General features: G+C 39.0%; 3 protein-coding genes across 3 annotated transcripts; all 3 read left to right on the plus strand.

Moving 5' to 3' along the window:
* Window positions 1-486: 486 nt before the first annotated feature.
* On the plus strand, window positions 487-9673 carry LOC114763651 (uncharacterized). The gene is made up of 10 exons (XM_028953419.1): window positions 487-648; window positions 2381-3059; window positions 3137-3407; window positions 3496-3640; window positions 4399-4595; window positions 6240-6456; window positions 8054-8711; window positions 8812-9082; window positions 9204-9348; window positions 9473-9673. Exons 2-10 carry the CDS (start codon window positions 2402-2404, stop codon window positions 9671-9673), a joined length of 2763 nt encoding a protein of 920 aa, XP_028809252.1. The 5' UTR covers window positions 487-648; window positions 2381-2401.
* A 2360-nt stretch (window positions 9674-12033) lies between these two features.
* On the plus strand, window positions 12034-13510 carry LOC114763653 (alpha-1-antitrypsin homolog). The gene is made up of 3 exons (XM_028953420.1): window positions 12034-12956; window positions 13071-13215; window positions 13310-13510. Exons 1-3 carry the CDS (start codon window positions 12034-12036, stop codon window positions 13508-13510), a joined length of 1269 nt encoding a protein of 422 aa, XP_028809253.1.
* A 766-nt stretch (window positions 13511-14276) lies between these two features.
* On the plus strand, window positions 14277-17921 carry LOC114763655 (alpha-1-antitrypsin homolog). Its single transcript, XM_028953422.1, has 6 exons — window positions 14277-14313; window positions 14664-14694; window positions 15842-16488; window positions 16807-17080; window positions 17488-17635; window positions 17730-17921. Exons 1-6 carry the CDS (start codon window positions 14277-14279, stop codon window positions 17919-17921), a joined length of 1329 nt encoding a protein of 442 aa, XP_028809255.1.
* The last annotated feature ends 1311 nt before the right edge of the window (window positions 17922-19232 follow it).

Here is a 19232-nt window from a genome sequence, read left to right on the forward strand (position 1 = left end):
CCTAAAACTCTATCCATCCGCCAGTGCTTTCAATTAAATTCCTTTTTAAAAAGTAATGCTGTGTGTCCAGCATCCAATAATCATCTGGAAAGACACGTTTACATAATTCGAGGGGCTGTATGATCCCAGCTGAACCCCAGAGTAGGAGTTTGAAAAGGTTACATAACTTGTCCTGGCTGCTATTTGTTGAGAATATTTGCTTCTGTCTCGGACCTCTACCATTTACACAGAAGTACTACTAGATGAGGTTCAGCCATTGCATGAAATATCATCAGGTCTGGCAGTAGACAGTGGCAAAGGTTCTAAGCACCATGTTATCATTAGTTTTACTATGATCTCGGAGCAGGACATTGAGTAATCCTGCAATGCTGATGGTCACTGTTAACAAACATTCAGTTCCGCAATCTGACTTGTACAATGTGTGGATGTGAAAATAAATATCTGCACTGTTTCCAGAAATTGTCTCACTTTGCCTTAGCTCTTGGTTTGAATAGATCCGTTGGTTTGCAATTTACATTTGTCAGCAAACTCAGAGGTTGGCTTTAGATGTCAAGGGCTACGATTGCTCAATATTTACAAAGTATGGATTCCAAAGGATTATAAAACCGACTCGATACTTCTTGCAAAGCAAGAGAACTGGACAGATTGGTAAGTGTGCTTATAGGCCTCATATAGTCACGGCATTATTGTTACTGGATAATTTAAAAGAGGGTCATTGCATAAATTTGACATTCAGTGCTGAAATCAACATGTCTGACTTAAACAGATTTGTGAACAATGTATGAAATGTATTTTTTTATACACCTAATTCCATAGATACACAATCACCTGTGCATGGTACTTGTGTGTCAGCCATAGAATTACTAAAGTTATGTATCAATTGCAGTGATGGGAATAACGCCATTACAATTACGGTGTTACGGAAAAAAAGGTTATTTTTCAGTAAAAATAAAAAAAGATGTATGCATTTGATGATGATTGGTTAAGGTTGATTTCAACATCGTGGTAAATCAACCAGAGGCAAAGATGGGCGGGTCTTTACACAAACACACAGGAGCAGGAGAGACGCAGCAACAGCGAGTGCAAAAGTAGCATTTTAATGCTACATACAGACATTCCCTTGTTGGAATTAAAGGTAAGAATGTATATGCTAAATGTACATTATGCCCTGAAACTAAGGCCCTGTCCACATGAGAACACTTTTCTCCAAAAATGGGTTTTCACTTTCTAAAAAACCTACGTCCACACGCAAAAGATGGGGAGAGTCAGACTAAAGTCGCACTTAAGTCACACAAACAATAATTTGTGACTTGACTTTTGTCCTGCCCTCAACGACTTGAGACTTGACTCGGACTTGGATGCTGTGGCTTGTAAGTCATAACTCATAAACAATGTTCATTTTATGGAATTATTTATGTAAACGACTCGTGAGAGCATGGGTGGGGATTGGCCCCATAGGGATAAAAGTACATTTCTTCAGCTCCTATTGTCCATCATTCAGATTACATAAACCTCTGTTACATTTATTTAATTCATATGTGTTGCCTAGCGCTATCGGAGAACCACAGACAGACTGATTTTGCTTCCCTGATAATACACGCCATGTCACGTGTGCAGATTTCAAATCAACACTGATGCCAATGGCAAGTTCACCTGTGCACTCAAGGAGTTCAAGGTGTTGTGGACTTGTGGATTTTATAGCTTTCCATAAAACTTTATAGTGTATCCTGATGGATACAGTCAAATACAATAATGTATATAATAAAAAAATATTATAATATTACTAGCTTTATTATATCAAGCCCCCTGAAGTGCATGTTCTGATCAATTTTGATACTGTAGTGTATATTAATAAATGATATGGTACAGTACATGCTTTTAATCGAAAACATACACCACTGCAGTGTTATCTGCAGAACGTTCTTTTCAGTCATTTGAGACTTGACTTGGACTCTAGTACAAAGATCTGGACTTGTAAAAATGACTTGGTCATCCACACGGAGACGCAGAGAACGGCCCGAACGCTGTTTTAACCCCCCCTCCACACCTGAAAGAGCCGCTGTAACTCCCCGCTCTCCTTGTCTGGTGTCTAGTTCTCCTCCACGATGGGTTAAGAACGTTGTCGCCCCCCCCCCCCCCCCCCCCCCCCCCCACCCTCCTGAGTACGGGCGTAGGAGGATGGCACATGCCATTGCCCATTTTCCAAACCCTCCTCAGGTTAACTGCTAATGGATCCCCTTGGATGTTGAAGGCTGCACAAACCCTGAGTGAGAGTGAGAGCCAGAGTGAGCTCTGCTAACGGAGGAGACGAAATCATACCACCCACATTCACATAGTTAGTAAATAGTATAACTAACCATAACTAATTCATTTTTTTCAGTTTTTTTTGCAGGTTAATAAAATGTTGGGGATTCGGCTTTGCTGTGTCACTGCCTGTCTTCTATTCTCTTCAGCTTGGGCTGCACCTCAGGGTAGCTCTAACAAAATAGATGACCACCATCAACATCTTCATCATGGAAACGATCAGCCCCATCCTCATCATGACCCAGAAGACAATGTTCTGTACACACATAATGCAGACTTTGCATTCAAGCTCTACAGTAAACTAAACGCTCTGAATGATTCCCAGGGCAAGAACATCTTCTTCTCACCACTCAGCATCTCCATGGCTCTGTCCATGCTGGCTTTGGGCGCTAAAGGCGACACCCACACTCAGCTATACGAAGCCCTTGGCTTCAGCGATCTCACTGCTGAGAAGGTTAACGAAGGCTTTGAGCACATAGTTCACATGCTGCGCCACAACCAGGGAAACATGCAGCTGGACACCAGCAGTGCTGTGGCGGTGAGAAACGACTTTAAGGTTCTAGATAAGTTCCTGGAAGACACCAAGCATTACTTTGAGAGTGAGACGTTCAGCACTGACTTCTCAAAGCCTGATGTTGCTGCAGAGGAAATCAACAGATTCATCGCTCAAAAGACCAACAACACGATTACTGACATGGTGAAGGATCTGGACCCAAACACCGTCATGATGCTGATCAACTGCATTTACTTCAGAGGTGGGTCATTTTTTTAACGGCAACAATCAGGGCTCCAGAGAACTTTTACCAAAATAACATGGACTCTTGTACCTCAGGTGAATGGGAGGATCATTTTGACAAAGATGAAACCCAAAAAGTAGACTTTCATGTGGACGAGAACACAAAACTGTCGGTGGACATGATGCACAGGGAAGACTACTATGACTTTTATGAGGACAAAGAGAACTTCACCACTGTCATCAGGCTTCCATACAAAGGTTCCACCTCAATGATTGTTGTTCTCCCTGACGTTGGAAAGATGAAGGAAGTTGAAAGCACCATCAGCAAGGACCATATGAGACATTGGCGTGGTGCTATGAACACAAGGTAACATGAAATTATAAGCTTATGAGAAAATACTTTACCAAATTGCAATCTGTGACATAATATTAGCCAAGTTGTGTTCATGCTTTAGGTCTTTGAAAATTGGCCTGCCAAGATTCTCCACCTCTAGCTCTTATTCGCTGGAAGAAGGTCTTAAAGAGTTGGGAGTGGTCAATGCTTTTGGAGAGAAAGCAGACTTCAGTAGAATGACAGAGTCCAAAGTAAAAGTGTCAAAGGTACAGTACACAACACCATGCCAAATGTTGCGTAGATCAAACGAGCATTGACCTATCAAGATATGGTCTCTGAAGGCATCCTGTGGTATGTGGAGCAAAGATGAAAGCAGCAGATCCTTTAAGTTCTGATATGAGAGTTCAAGGTATTTGATATTGGATATGTTTTTAAAGGTTAAGGAACACTGTGACTTATTAATATTTGTATATCTTCTGTTAGAAGCTTGAGGTCACTCCCTGTGACCGTGTTGTCCTTCTATGGAACACAGTTGGTAGATATTGACCTATAGGCACTGACCTGGGGCAGTGGTGGCCTAGTGTTTAAGGAAGCGGCCCAGTAATCAGATGGTTGCCAAGGTGCCACTGAGGTGCCACTGAGGTGCCACAGAGCGCCGTCCCCACACACTGCTCCCCGGGCACCTGTCATGGCTGTCCACTGCTCACTAAGGGTGATGGATTAAATACAGAGGACACATTTTGTTGTGTGCACTATGTGCTGTTTTGCAGTATTTCACAATGACAATCACTTCACTTTCACTACAGTGTCATCTAACGACACAATTTGGCCCATGTCAAAGTCACTAGACCTCTGATTGGTCAATATGACCGATACGCACAAAATTCAAATGTAAACATAAAGGGTCATGAATTGAGTGTGGACCTAGACATTTTTTTGATTAGTGAACTTCATAGTGAAATTCTCTTTTAGTCCAAGTCTAGGCTTAATGCATGAATGAATACTTTACCTGTTTTCCCTCCAGGTGCAACATAAAGCAGTTCTGAATGTTGATGAGAAGGGCACTGAAGCTGCTGCAACCACCACTGTGGCAATAGAGCTGGATTCCTTACCTCCTCCACCAAAAATTGTGACCATAGACAGGCCTTTCTTGGTCTTCATTGCTGAACGCACTACCAGGAGCATTCTTTTCATGGGAAAGATTTTAGACCCAACAGCCAAGTGAAGACAGTGACTGTGAGAAATCACCCTCTACATAATGCATGCATGGATGACTGTCTTGTGTATCTTGCTTGTTAATGACAAAAAAATGTACTAGTCTAAACCCAATGTACATGTGCTGTTGACATGATTGTGTGGTAACATATACAAGTGTCTGCCTTATGTAAAATTCAACTTGTTTCATTGTCACAAAGTACATGGAAACCCTCCTAGTGTGATTCCGGGGAAAGGACTCCGAGGAAAGAAGCTGAAGTTTTAGGTGTTTTGTCATTTCAGCCACGTACATGTTAGACATTACACAGTGAAATGAAATAATGTTCTTCCGGAACTAGGCATTACATGTAACATTTAAACAATTAACAATTAAACAATTAAAAGTTACGTACTGACATAAAGTGCATGTGTGCGACACAGACAAACTGGACAACATAAAGTTCAAACGGGACACAGGCAGTGCAAGCTTTTTAACAAAAAACATGTAGACAACAATAAGACAGACAGCGCTAAACTAGAAAAATGAATAATAAATGTGCAAAGTAAAATAGTGCAAATACTGCTGTGCAAAATGGAACAGTGCAATAATAGATAATATTGCTCTATAACAGAAGTAGTGCGTGTGTGTCAGTCCAAAGGATAAAGTCCCTGAGTGTTCAGGTGTCTGATGGCCTGTGGAAAGAAGCTAGGGCCTGTGAGGGCAGTGAGGCAGTGAGGGCCCAAATGCATTGGTATCTTTTTCTGGATTTTAGGAGGGTGAAGAGTGCATGTGAGGCTTGTGTAGAGCAGAAGACACAATTATCATTATGTCCAGTTTTATAATAAATATTATAAATAATCTCAACACTCTTATTTGAATTGGGTTTTATCTTTATGACTTAAATATTCAGTAAATGTATTTGAATCATAATTTGTAAAAAACGTTGCATCATCTCAGAATCAACAGCATAAAGTTTAAATGAATGAAGTTTTGAACCCCTGTCCATCTGGAAAGGAATTACTTAATATTAACAAAGAGTGAACATGCGATAAAAAAAAAACTATAGAATTCCATCAGAGTGAAGAGATTGACCGTGACCATTAATTATGGGGAAAGGCCTAAAGTTAATGGTGTGCCTAGTTTATTTATTTATTTAATTCTTATTATTTATCACCTGTATTCCATTGTGATATAAAAAGGTATTGAAAATATAATTGAATTATAATATATTTATTGAGTTCAATGATATTACCGTTAACATTAAGTTATAAGGAAAGACAATATTCATTTACTTTGTTTATTGTGGAATTGTTATACAAGGGTGATGTTGGCTAAAATGAATTCATCACATTTCTTTATAATAGTGAACAAAAAATAACTGATTTGAAGGTACAGACTGGGGTTTGTCATTATTGTGTTGCTGCCTACTCTGAGGCAGTGGTTGTCTAGCAGTTAAGGAAGCGACGCCAATAATCAGAAGGTTGCCGGTTTGAATCCCGATCCGCCAAGGTGCCACTGAGGTGCCACTGAGCAAAGCACCGTCCCCACACACTGCTCCCCGGGCGCCTGTCATGGCCACCCACTGCTCACTCAGGGTGCAGTCGGCGAAGCAGAGGACACATTTCGTACCATGGGTAAATGACCATGAGCTGCACCTCCATAATGACAAGGATCAGCCCCATCCTCATCAAGGTCAAGAAGTCAATGTTCTGCAACTGCAAAATGTTCTACAGGAAACTAAACACTCTGAATGATTCCCAGGGGAAGACCATCTTCTTCTCTCCACTCAGTGTCTCCATGGCTCTGTCCATGCTAACCTTGGGTGGTAAGGGTGACACCGACACTCCAATCTATAAAGCCCTTGGCTTCGGTGTTCTCACTCCTGAAGTGAGCACATATTTCACATGATTGGACACTAAAAGTAAAACATGCAGTCCATAAGAACTTTTTAGGTTCTAGATAAGTTCTAGATAAGTCCTTGAAAGATGCCAAGCGAGGCCTTCAGAACGGACTTTGCTGCAGATGAAATCAACAAATGAATCCCTCAAAAGACAAACAACACAATTACTGACATCTGGACCCGAATACAGTCATGCTGATCATCCACATTTACATCAGAGGTGGGTTATTATTTGGCATTCAAAACAATAGTGAAATACTAATTGTTTCAGGAAATGCAGATTCTGTCAGGCTAAATGAAGTAGTGCAGATTCCTGTCTTGCAGGTAAATGGAAAGAATATTTTGGAACCCCCAAAAAGTTGATTTCAAGTTTTGTGTAACTGAATTCAATATAAAAATCATGGTCTCATGCACTTTTTCAGCAAAAATTTTTTTTTTCACTATCCAGTATATTTTAGAATCGTACCACTAATTTAAGTGGCACAATCTAGTATGCACTAGAACACAATGTAACCAGTTATTTAAACTAAATTTAAGTCTGGCCAACCAGCTGCTGATCATTTGACCCATTCAACCAAATGCCTTTTAACATTACCTTCTTTTTTCTTGATCATGTTGATGCCTTTTTAGCTCTTAATACTGCAGTTTTCCACTAAATGGACATCAATAACCAACACAGAAAGTAAACATTTACAGCTTGCAACACTTTATTTGTCTGTAAGGACAGATCCCACGCATTGTAAATAAACTTAAGGTAACATTTTTCTCGGGTCTCAGCAACAAAAACATACCCACAGTGCAACGTTAGTGGTTTGTCCTGAAGCATCCCTTGCTTTCAGTTCACTTAAAGCATAAAAAAACTTTAAATAAATTAAACTTTAATTTTAAGATATATACTTCCACAAAATGAATGATACACACCCACCCATCCCCATGCCCCTTAAAATGATTTTTGACCCCTTTATCGCAAATTTTGTTGCAAATCAATGAAGTCTGGATCATATCCAATATCTCAGGGTTAGGGTTGCTAAATATTTACATGGACTGACTCAGCTGATCCCAAAAATAGGATATAAAAAGGCTGAGTACCGCTCACTTATGTCTTTGCCTGTGGAGAGACTGATGGTAAGTAAGCCTGCAAACTTAAAATAGGCAAACATCATCCATTCATGCAACAACAGATTCATGCAATTAAGATTAAGATTGGCCAAATTAGTTAAAAATTTGATTTGGCACATTATCATTCTACTATCATTCTACTAATCAACTTTAATATGATTATTAGTAGCAGTAGCATACAAATGAAAACTAGTACAGTAAAATGATATAAAAATGTATACAATAAAATTTTAAAAGCTAAACACATAGAATTCAACCCACAATGCGGTTTGCATTTTGGGGTATTTTGGCACATGGAAAGGTATTTTAAATGAAAACTGTAATAATTAAAATGACTCTGTTATCACTAAGAGATGGTGATGATAAATAATGTTTTGTCCACTTACTTGTAAAAGGTGTGTATTAGATATAAAATCAGTTCAACTTAAGATGTTTGCTTATAAATGATTTAAAAAAAATTTGCAGGTAAATACAATGCGTGGGAATTGGCTTTACTGTGTTGCCACTGCCTGTCTGCTGCTATCTGTGGCTTGGGCTGCACCACATGCAGATGATGACAATCACAAGCACCTCCATCATGACAAGGATCAGCCCCATCATCATCACGGCCCAGAAGCCAATGTTCTCTTCGCACAAAATGCCGGCTTTGCGTTTAACCTCTACAATAAATTAAGAGCCCTGAATGATTCCCAGGGGAAGAACATCTTCTTCTCACCACTCAGCATCTCCATGGCTCTGTCCATGCTAGCTTTGGGCGCTAAGGGCGACACCCACACTCAGATCTACAAAGCCCTTGGCTTCAGTGACCTGACTCCTGAGAAGGTCAATGAAGGATTTGAGCACATATTTCACATGATTGGACACAAAAAGGACAACCTGCAGTTGGATGTTGGGAATGCTGTGGCCATGAATAATGACATAAAGGTTCTTGATAAGTTCCTGGAAGACGCCAAACATTACTATGAGAGTGAGGCCTTCATGATTGATTTCAAAAAGCCCGAAGTCGCAGCAGAAGAAATCAACAAATTCATCGCTCAGAAGACCAACAACACAATTACTGACATGGTGAAGGACCTGGACCCAAACACCGTCATGATGCTGATCAACTGCATGTACTTCAGAGGTGGGTCATTACTATCCTTAGTCATATAAGTATAAAAATAAAAAGTTTTTTACATTAACCGGGTTGGTGAAAATGTACCATGGGGTTCTTCTTTTTGTAGGTGAATGGGGGATACCATTTAGGCACGAAAACACAGCAAAAGCAGATTTCAACGTGGATGAAAATAAAAAGGTGTCTGTGGACATGATGTACAGGAAGGGATTTTATGACTTTTATGAAGACAAAGAGAACTTCACAACTGTCATCAGACTTCCATACAAGGGTGACGCCTCAATGTTCATCATTCTACCTGACGAGGGAAAGATGAAGGATGTCGAAGACAGCTTCTACATTGAATATTTGAAAGACTGGCGCACCTTCCTGAAATCAGAGTAAGTATAGCATTATAAAAAATTGAACTTATATATTGTAGATTTACATTTGGATGTTGTAGCTGCATCCTGCAAGACTTACCAGATTGAATAAAAGTCCATTTTAATCTTTGTGTTTTAGGTCTTTGAAACTTGGCATGCCAAAATTCAAAATTTCTGCATCATACAACTTGAATGGAATTTTGAAAGAGATGGGAGTCGACCATGCTTTCGATGGAAATGCAGACTTCAGTGGAATGACCACGTCCAAAGTTGCAGTTTCTGAGGTACAGTGTATAAATATTTAACAATAAATTAAAAAATGTTATAGGTGATCTCGGAAAAAAACTCCTAAATATCGTAAATAGTCAAGGCAGATGAATTTTTGTTTTATCTGATGTTCCCTTCAAGGTGGAGCACAAAGCAGTTTTGAACGTTAATGAAAAGGGAACCGAAGCTTCTGCCGCCACAACTGTTGGGATCGTCCTGATGTCCGCCCCGGGTATGCCTAAAACTGTGACCATCAACAGGCCTTTCATGGTCTTCTTAACTGACCACACTACCAGGAGTCTTCTCTTCATTGGCAAGATCCTAGACCCAACAGCCAAGTGAGGACAGAGCAGAAAGTGATTGTTGTGACAGCGTTCTGTGTAATAAAATATCCTTTTTGGATGGATCAGAATGTTTCTTTTATTATCAGCCATTAGTTTATGACTACCCACCTTATTTTGAGTATGTCCTTTTTCTTTGTAATAAATCAATTTAAATGTAAACACAAAGGGCATTATATAAAAAAATCTATTCAGAAGGGGTATGTTGGCTTTACAAGCGTTGGGATAAACAGCCATGTGAATTGGCAATGGTTAGTAAAAATTACATATAAAAACCCCCAATTTTTTTTATTAATATATGTTACCTAAAGAGTGTGCTGCTGATATGAATTGTGAAATATCTTTGCCAACTCATCATTAATTCTTTTAAACTTTAGGATCTTAAAATTTTTAGAACTCTTGTCCTGGCATGTAGTAAAATTTCATATAATAGTGTTGATAATACATAGTGTCTATGATCACTTTCACTTCACATCTGGAATAGACGGCATGTAGATTTGGAAGATATATTGGTAGAATTTGGAAGAACATGGCTGTTTAAATGGCCAGAGATTGTGAACAATTTTGCTGATTTGGGGCACTGCCATCAGAAGAACCTGTACCACGAAGGGGTGTACATGCTTAGGTGGGTGTTATGTCAAAGTAGCCTCCACTTGAAGCAACCAGCAGGATTTGAAGCATCGTAGGGCCACTGTAGGCTTCCCTTTGTATCGTAGTGCATCCTGATGCCAAGTCTACCTCAGTTAAGAGACACACCTAGTCCAGTTCTGATGCACATGTGCCCGTTGCAGGCGATTTTTTTACTGCAACCAGCAATTTTTGCAGCAATTTCAGCTTCGGCAGCTTTTCAGTCAAACACATGTCAACCAGACAATCCCATGTGTATCACTGAGCCTCAGCCGCCCATGATCCTGTCGCTGGTTTTCTTTCCCTTGACAAATTTTGTAGGACTAAACTGTGATCATCCCACAAGCGTCAAACTTGACAAACTAGCAAAAAGAAAAACATCAAAATTCATGGTTGCATCTGACTAAGCAGCTGCTGAACCAGTTAATGTGTGATAAACTGCACCCAATTCAACAAAAGGTTTTTTTCATATGAGCTTTTTGGACCTTTATCATGTCTTTTTAAACAGTGATGCCCTTCTAGCTCTTAATAGTGTAAATTTGCACTTTCAGAAAAAAAGTTTCCCTACTAAATGCAGATCAGTAATCTAAACATTTGAGAGGAAAAAAACAGCTTGCAACACTTTCTTTGTCTTTTGGTTGTTCTGGCATGAGCTGAGAGACAGATGTCACACATTTAAAATAGACTTTAGGCAATGGTTTTCTGGTATCTTAGCAAGAAAAACATACCCACAGTGCACCGTCAGTGGTTCATCCTAAAGCACCCCTTGCTATTTAGGTCATTTAAAAATATATATATATATTTTCAAAACTTGACAATTCAACATTAAATTTAACTCATAAACTTCAATTTCCTCCACAAAATGAAAAGTGATGAATACACATAAAAAAGATAATAAAAAAAAGCATTTTGACCACTTTATCGCAATTTTTTTGACAAATCAATGAAGTCTGGATCATTAGCAGTATCTCAGGCTTAGGGTTGCTAATCATTTACATGGACTGACTCGGCTGATCCCAAAATAGGATATAAAAAGGCTGAGTACCGCTCGTTTATGTCTTTCCCTATGGATGGAACGATGGTAAGTAAGCCTGCAAACATAAAATAAGCAGACATCATGCATTCATGCTGAAACAGATACTGAATTAAGATCACCATTATGATGATTAGCAGTAAATGCTGAGATTTAAACTCACAAATTTCCACCCACAATTCAGTTTGGGTTTGGGGTATTTGGGCACACTGAAAGGTATATTAAATGAAAACTAAAACACTCAAGTGTGGCAGCAATTACACATGGCTGTGGCTAGAGATATTGAACTCAGGTGTGATGAACCACTGTTATGTTTTAACTATGGGTGGGGCTTCACTTTGTCACACAGGGCCATTTGGGCTTGGATTTTTTCTCCCTTAATAATAAAATTGTTCACTTAAACCAAACACATTCGGTGTTTACTTTGACTAAGATTTAATAAATTTTAATAATCTGAAATATTTATATTTGACTAACATGAACAAAAGTAAGAAATTTGATAGGGTGCAATCACTTTTTCACACCACTGTTAATAAAATCATTATGTATCACTAATAGATGGTGATGATAGATAATGTTTTGTCCATAAATCAGTAATGTCAATTTTAAAATTTTTGAATTTACTTGTACATGGTGTGTATTAGATATAATATCAGTTGAACTTAAGATGTTTGCTTATAAAATTTTTGCAGGTAAATACAATGTGTGGGAATTGGCTTTACTGTGTTGCCACTGCCTGTCTGCTGCTATCTGTGGCTTGGGCTGCACCACATGCAGATGATGACAATCACAAGCACCTCCATCATGACAAGGATCAGCCCCATCATCATCACGGCCCAGAAGCCAATGTTCTCTTCGCACAAAATGCCGGCTTTGCGTTTAACCTCTACAATAAATTAAGAGCCCTGAATGATTCCCAGGGGAAGAACATCTTCTTCTCACCACTCAGCATCTCCATGGCTCTGTCCATGCTATCTTTGGGCGCTAAGGGCGACACCCACACTCAGATCTACAAAGCCCTTGGCTTCAGTGACTTGAGTCCTGAGAAGGTCAATGAAGGATTTGAGCACATATTTCACATGATTGGACACAAAAAGGACAACCTGCAATTGGATGTTGGGAATGCTGTGGCCATGAAGAAGAATGGCATAAAGGTTCTTGATAAGTTCCTGGAAGACGCCAAGCATTACTATGAGAGTGAGGCCTTCATGATTGATTTCAAAAAGTCTGAAGTTGCAGCAGAAGAAATCAACAAATTCATCGCTCAGAAGACCAACAACACAATTACTGACATGGTGAAGGACCTGGACCCAAACACCGTCATGATGCTGATCAACTGCATGTACTTCAGAGGTGAATGGGAGAGACATTTTAACCCAGAAAACTCCATCAAAGCAGATTTCAATGTGGATGAAAATAAAAAGGTGTCTGTAGACATGATGTACAGGCAGGGATTTTATGACTTTTATGAAGACAAAGAGAACTTCACAACTGTCATCAGACTTCCATACAAGTGTGACGCCTCAATGTTCATCATTCTACCTGACGAGGGAAAGATGAAGGATGTTGAAGACAGCTTCTACATTAAATATTTGAAAGACTGGCGCACTTTCCTGAAATCAGAGTAAATATAGCATAAAAAAACTAGAACTTATGTATTGTAGATTTACATGTTATAGCGGCATCCTGCAAGACATACCAGATATAATAATAGTACATTTTAATCTTTGTGTTTTAGGTCTTTGGAACTTGGCATGCCAAAATTCAAAATTTCTGGATCGTACAACTTGAATGGAATTTTGAAAGAGATGGGAGTCGACCATGCTTTCGATGGAAATGCAGACTTCAGTGGAATGACCACGTCCAAAGTCGCAGTTTCTGAGGTACAGTGTATAAATATTTTACAATAAACGGAAAAAAAATATCGTATATAGTCAAGGCAGATGAATTTTTGTTTTATCTGATGTTCTCTTTAAGGTGGAGCACAAAGCAATTTTGAACGTTGACGAAAAGGGCACTGAAGCTTCTGCCGCCACCACTATAGAGATTGTGGATATGTCTACCCTAGATCAGCCCAAAACTGTGATCATCAACAGGCCTTTCATGGTCTTCATAACTGACCACACAACCAGGAGTCTTCTCTTCATTGGCAAGATCACAGACCCAACAGCAAATTGATGACAGAGAAGAACGTGATTGTGTGACAGCATTCTGTGTAATAAAATAAGATTTGGATAAATCAGAATGTTTCTTTTATTATTAGCCATTACTTTATGACTTCCCACCTAATATTAAGTACAGCCCTCCTAAGATGCTGGATGGTGGACCATAAATCTCTTCAAAGCCACCTGTATGTCATTCTCCATGGCTTTAACAAACTCCTCCCATGCCCAAGTGTCAGCAACAACCAAATCTGCATTTTGCCTGGCCTGAAGGCCAAAGCTGCAGCAACCATGGCTATTGGGATTATGGCACTTGTCGCATTTGTTCCAAAGATTTTATACATCAACAGACTTTTCTTGTTCTTCATATTTGATGACATCGGCATGAGTCTTATCTTCGTCAGCAAGATTACGGACAGAACAGCAACCCAACAGAGATGAAGTGATTGTGTGACAGCACTCAGTGTAATAAAATATTTTACCATGTAATCTTGCTGAAGGACTATTTTTTGTTTTATGACAATAATACTTTATCAGAATGGGAAAAAATTCAAATTAATTAAAATCCAATGGTCTTGCAAAATGTGGACATTATTCAAAGTGTGTAAATCTTATTTTCAAAATTAATTATTTTCCCCAGCTAATGAACAAATGTGTTTCCAGGAGCAACAGTTTGCCATAATCCTGAGTGTGTGACACTCATTTGGCAACTGTACCCTTAAAATAGTTTGATTATTGCTGCCTTGCAACATAGACACATCGATCTGAGTCCTGCATGCCCCATGATTGGACAATTCATGTTCATCCTATGTTTGCACGGTGCGTAAGTATCTTCATGCTGTTCAAAGGCCAACACAGGTTTAAATCAATGAAGCCTGAACCATGGCCACCTTCACATTTGCCTACTCATCCACTTTTACTACTTTACTACTGGGTGCAGGGGGGGTCAGTGTCCCACCTCTTGCCTTCTTAACCCTGTACCAAGCAGAGATAGAGTAAGCCTTTGCCCACTGCTTCACATTCTCAACAGTTCTGAATGAAGGACTACATGCAAATACAGCCACCTAGTGGTCAACTACAGCATTACACACATTTTTGTAAACTAGCTGACCACATCCAGTATAAAACTAGTTGAAGTAAACTACACAAGTCACATGGTCATTGTTCAGTGGGTACCATTGGAAAATTGACATGTTTTGTGTGATATTTAAAAGTGCTATTATTTATTATTATTATCATGAAGTCATCTCAGTTATGTTCTAAAAGTATATTTAAAAATAAAGTATATTTTTTAATTACTGAAAAAAAATGTGAAGATTGCCAATGTGTTTGATATTTTTTGGTTAAAAATCAAAGAACGTAATCTAATCTTGTTTCAAATGCTCCGAAATTCAATTTGCTGAAGTCAGTTAATAATTACTTAGACAACCTCAGCTGATTCAAACAAAGACTATAAAAGGGCAGAAAATCCACCCAGAACCCTCCCGGAAAAAGGTAATTTGCAGGTATTTTATTAAGCGTTGTTCTTAAGTGTTGTTTATTTTTTGGATAAAGAAAACGAAGTCGGAAACATTTACAGGGTAACATTTTGAAATTTTCTGGTAAAAAGCGATTGAAAGTATTGGGTAGTCCAGTCTGAAAATGACTATATTTTATCTTTTTAAGTGATCCTCAGAGACCATGTAAATTGTGCTTGCAAATTCTCTCTTATCTCTTTTACATACATTTCTCAAATAGTGTGCGTGTATTTTACTGTCTATGCCAATAGACAAAATGAAAAAAGAATAGATTTTATTGTCTCATGTATATATTTTACCTTATAATATTGAGATATTTGGTATTTTATGGCAACATAGTGCTGGAAATACAAATGAGTAAAGACTTAATGGTGGTAATTAACTGTGGATTTTCCTAGATTTCGTTTCTGCAATATTGCTTTTAAATTATCCACAAAAGCAAAACAACCAAAAGCCCAGTTCATTTCATTGTTCGCTCTTTAGAGTATTTACAATAGCAATTATGTGCTTGTCAAATCAAATCAAATCACTTTTATTGTTGCATCACATGACACTAATACACAGGAACGCTGCATGTGAGTGAAATTGTTGTGTGCAAATGTGTGCAAAGCTTGTGGTGTGGTGTAACAAAAGACAATAAACATATATTTAAATAAATTAATTGTATGTGCATATGTAGAACAGAGAGCTTGCAACGAGGCTGCCATATTCGGCACCAAAGTGACTGAGCAATTGCAGCTGATTCCTCCAAAAAAGTCTTTCATTAATAATATTTTCATATTTCTTCTGCAGTTAAATACAATGAGCAGCATTTTGCATTTCGGGGTGAGTGTTGGCTTGCTTCTTGCTTTGGCTTGGGCAGCCCCACATGAAGGCCATGACCATGGGGCCCACACAACAGAGCACCACCATCATCTCCACCATGGCAAGGACGAGCCTCACCCGCACCACAATGACAAAGATGCAGAGTGCCACTTACTTTCCCCTCACAATGCAGATTTCGCCTTCAGTCTCTACAAGAAGCTGAGTGCTCTGCCTGAATCGAAATCCAAGAACGTCTTCTTCTCTCCTCTGGGTATTTCAATGGCCCTCTCTATGCTAGCAATTGGGGCTAAAGGCGACACCCATTCTGAGCTCTACAAGGCACTTGGCTACTCCAGCCTCACACAAGCTCAGGTCAATGAAGCCTATGAGCACCTCCTCCACATGCTGGCCCATGGCAATGAAAACGTGCAGCTGGATGCAGGAAGTGCTGTGGCCCTGAGAGATGGTTTTAAGGTTCTGGACAAGTTCCTGGAGGACGCCAAACACTACTTTGAAAGTGAGGTTTTCAATGTTGACTTTTCCAAGCCTGAAGTTGCGGTTCAGGAGATCAACAAGTACATTTCAAAGAAGACCCACAATAAAATACCTGACATGTTGAAAGACCTGCATGAAGACACGGTTATGATGCTCATTAACTTCATGTACTTCAGAGGTACGAATGACGGAATTTCTCTTTTCTTATTAACTACACATCTAATATCTAAACTTAGTTAAAATGCATTCACTATTGTGATTATCTCATTGACTAATTCAATATTTATTGACTGCTGTTGTAACTGATTGATATGCTTAATTTTAAGCAGCAACATCCAGGTAGCAGCTGGTCGCATGTCTTTGTAAAACAGTGCAATAGATGCAGAATGATGGCCATTTCCCGAATTTTCTTCAGTCTATTAATAGAATAGATTTGTTTCAATTCAGATGCCATTATTGACTATATATCCAATAATGTCTGACTTCTGCCCCGAAGGTAAGTGGGAGAAGCACTTTGAGGAGAAAAACACCCACAAGGCTGATTTCCATGTGGATGAAAACACAAAGGTGACTGTGGACATGATGAAGAGAACGGGCCGCTACGAGTTCTACCACGACCGCGAGAACTTCACTAGCGTGATTATGCTGCCGTACAAGGGTGGTAATGCCTCAATGATGATCGTGCTTCCTGACGAGGGAAAGATGGCGGAGGTTGAGGCCAGTATTTGCAAATACCACATCAAGCACTGGCATGATTCAATGTTCAGGAGGTGAGTTCAGTGTTTCATTAAAATGCAACCTAATAAACTCCTAAAGCCTAGTCCAGACTGTGCCATTTTAAGACAGATTTTAAAATTGGGTCAGATAATATGTCGCAAACATTCACCAGATGGAGCAAAATCTAAATATCTAGTCAAGTCTCCAACAAGCTACAGCCACAGAGACCTCAGCAATTTGTGATGATGGAAGGATATGGCTACACTTGCCCCATAGCACAAACAACTCATAGCACGCCTTGGTTGTTTGTTAACGAGACAGCTCTTTTGTGTCTTTTAATACCAGTTGGGCCGTTGTGTAGTCTGGACTTAACCCAACACAGTTGGTTGGTTTTTCTATTAGCTAATGCAGCTCAACATTCAGCTCAACAGCTAATGCAGCTCAACATTCTGCATTCCAGCTCAGTGGATGTGTTCCTGCCAAAATTCTCCATCTCAGCCCAATATGCCCTGGATGACATTCTGAAAGAGTTGGGTGTGGTCAGCGCATTCTCTGACACAGCCGACTTCTCAAACATCTCAGAAGAGACCAGGACGAAGGTTTCAAAGGTATGTGCAGAGAACCAGTGTATTATTTTGGAATTCTATAGTTTTGTCAAGGAATTTTTCAACTTAGCTCCTTCTTTTCACCTTTTTTCTCCAGGTGTCTCATAAAGCGGTCCTCAGCGTTGATGAGAGGGGCACAGAGGCAGCTGCTGCCACGACCATTGAGATCATGCCCATGTCTCTTCCAAGTGTCATGAACCTGAATAGGCCTTTCCTCGTCTTGATCGTTGAAGACAGCACCAGAAGTATTCTCTTCATGGGCAAGATCTCTGACCCCACAGCCAAGTGAAGGACAGCTCCAGACACCAGTCATATATCTTACAATACTCCATTTAAATTCTCATGGAACATCCATCAAATGGCCAGCTCATTGTGCTGAGTGTGTTCCTTCTGATTGGTCAGTCTGATGTTGTTGTAAGACTGATAGATCTTGGTGACTGCGCTAGAGTAGGTCTATTTGTTACATTTTATTTCTTGACATATTTGACATGTGACCCTTTTGGAACATGTCTTTCATTAATGCTGTCTGTTTTTCAAAGGTGCAACACAGTCCTTTGTATGTGTTCAGTGTTTCTTGGCTTTCATATTAAAGGTGACAACAAACCTGAAGAAAAATGCAGTGAAATGTTCACAGTGTGTTTCAAACATGGATAAATCCAGGATTTCATTAAGTGCTATATATAAGTGCCATAAAAAACATGCTGAAAGTATGGACATCATTTCATAAGACTGGGTGATGATATGAACATGAGAATATGACTATGACTATGAATACGAACATGAAAACATCACGTGAAATTACCCAATTCACTTCCTCATTCTGGATGTTTTTATAGTTTTGTCATAAGATCCTACTTCACAATTTGGAAATTGCAATTGCGCATTTCTGATGGCACATGAAGTTGTTAGTCAATACTTTACACATGCAAATAAGAGCAAACAGTGTTGCCAGATTCAGCAGTGGCCAAAAGTTTTGAGAATTACACAAATACTGGTTTTAACAATGTTTGCTGCTTACATATTTATTATAGCAATTTGCATATACTCCAGAATGTTACGAAGAGTGATCAGATGAATTGCAAAGTCTCTTTTTGCCATGAAAATGAACTTGATACGAAAAAAAAACATTAGTGTCCTATGAAATCAGTTTTATTATTTTTTTTTTTAGTTTTATTTTTTCCTAAATTCGTTTTTTTTCCATTATAATTCTTCTGAATTCCATGTTTTCCATGATAAACACATTTATTCACCTAAAAACTGTGTATTATGGAAGGGGTCAAAAAAATCATATTTAAAATCATATTTAATCACTGTTTAACAGGGTGCTTGGGAATTTACTCTTTGATTTTGTAAACCATTTACATGAAAATGATATGTGCATTTCATGCAAAGAACTCTCACAATATTACACATTCTTCCTTTTGTAACATAAAACTGCTTCATGTTTGACTTCAACATAAAAAAAAACATTGTGGTGACCTGGAATACAAAAAAAGGTTGTGGCCACTTGCATAAGGAACTGGAACCATGATAATAAAACCACATTTTGAATCAGCTGATTTGTTTGATATATAGCATGGTAGTAGCCTAGTGGGTAACA

Source organism: Denticeps clupeoides, chromosome 14, assembly GCF_900700375.1.
Source record: "Denticeps clupeoides chromosome 14, fDenClu1.1, whole genome shotgun sequence".
Taxonomy (NCBI): domain Eukaryota; kingdom Metazoa; phylum Chordata; class Actinopteri; order Clupeiformes; family Denticipitidae; genus Denticeps; species Denticeps clupeoides.

What these genes read in the sequence shown, in the direction of transcription:
- LOC114763653 (XM_028953420.1), top strand. Translation starts at nt 12,034, where the DNA reads ATGTGTGGGAATTGGCTTTACTGTGTTGCCACTGCCTGTCTGCTGCTA. An exon ending in CGCACTTTCCTGAAATCAGA is followed by an intron (nt 12,957 to 13,070) that starts GTAAATATAGCA and finishes TTTGTGTTTTAG; the next exon opens with GTCTTTGGAACTTGGCATGC. An exon ending in CCAAAGTCGCAGTTTCTGAG is followed by an intron (nt 13,216 to 13,309) that starts GTACAGTGTATA and finishes GTTCTCTTTAAG; the next exon opens with GTGGAGCACAAAGCAATTTT.
- LOC114763651 (XM_028953419.1), top strand. Translation starts at nt 2,402, where the DNA reads ATGTTGGGGATTCGGCTTTGCTGTGTCACTGCCTGTCTTCTATTCTCT. An exon ending in CGTGGTGCTATGAACACAAG is followed by an intron (nt 3,408 to 3,495) that starts GTAACATGAAAT and finishes TTCATGCTTTAG; the next exon opens with GTCTTTGAAAATTGGCCTGC. An exon ending in CGCACCTTCCTGAAATCAGA is followed by an intron (nt 9,083 to 9,203) that starts GTAAGTATAGCA and finishes TTTGTGTTTTAG; the next exon opens with GTCTTTGAAACTTGGCATGC.
- LOC114763655 (XM_028953422.1), top strand. Translation starts at nt 14,277, where the DNA reads ATGATTGGACAATTCATGTTCATCCTATGTTTGCACG. An exon ending in GTTCATCCTATGTTTGCACG is followed by an intron (nt 14,314 to 14,663) that starts GTGCGTAAGTAT and finishes GTCATTGTTCAG; the next exon opens with TGGGTACCATTGGAAAATTG. An exon ending in TAACTTCATGTACTTCAGAG is followed by an intron (nt 16,489 to 16,806) that starts GTACGAATGACG and finishes TCTGCCCCGAAG; the next exon opens with GTAAGTGGGAGAAGCACTTT.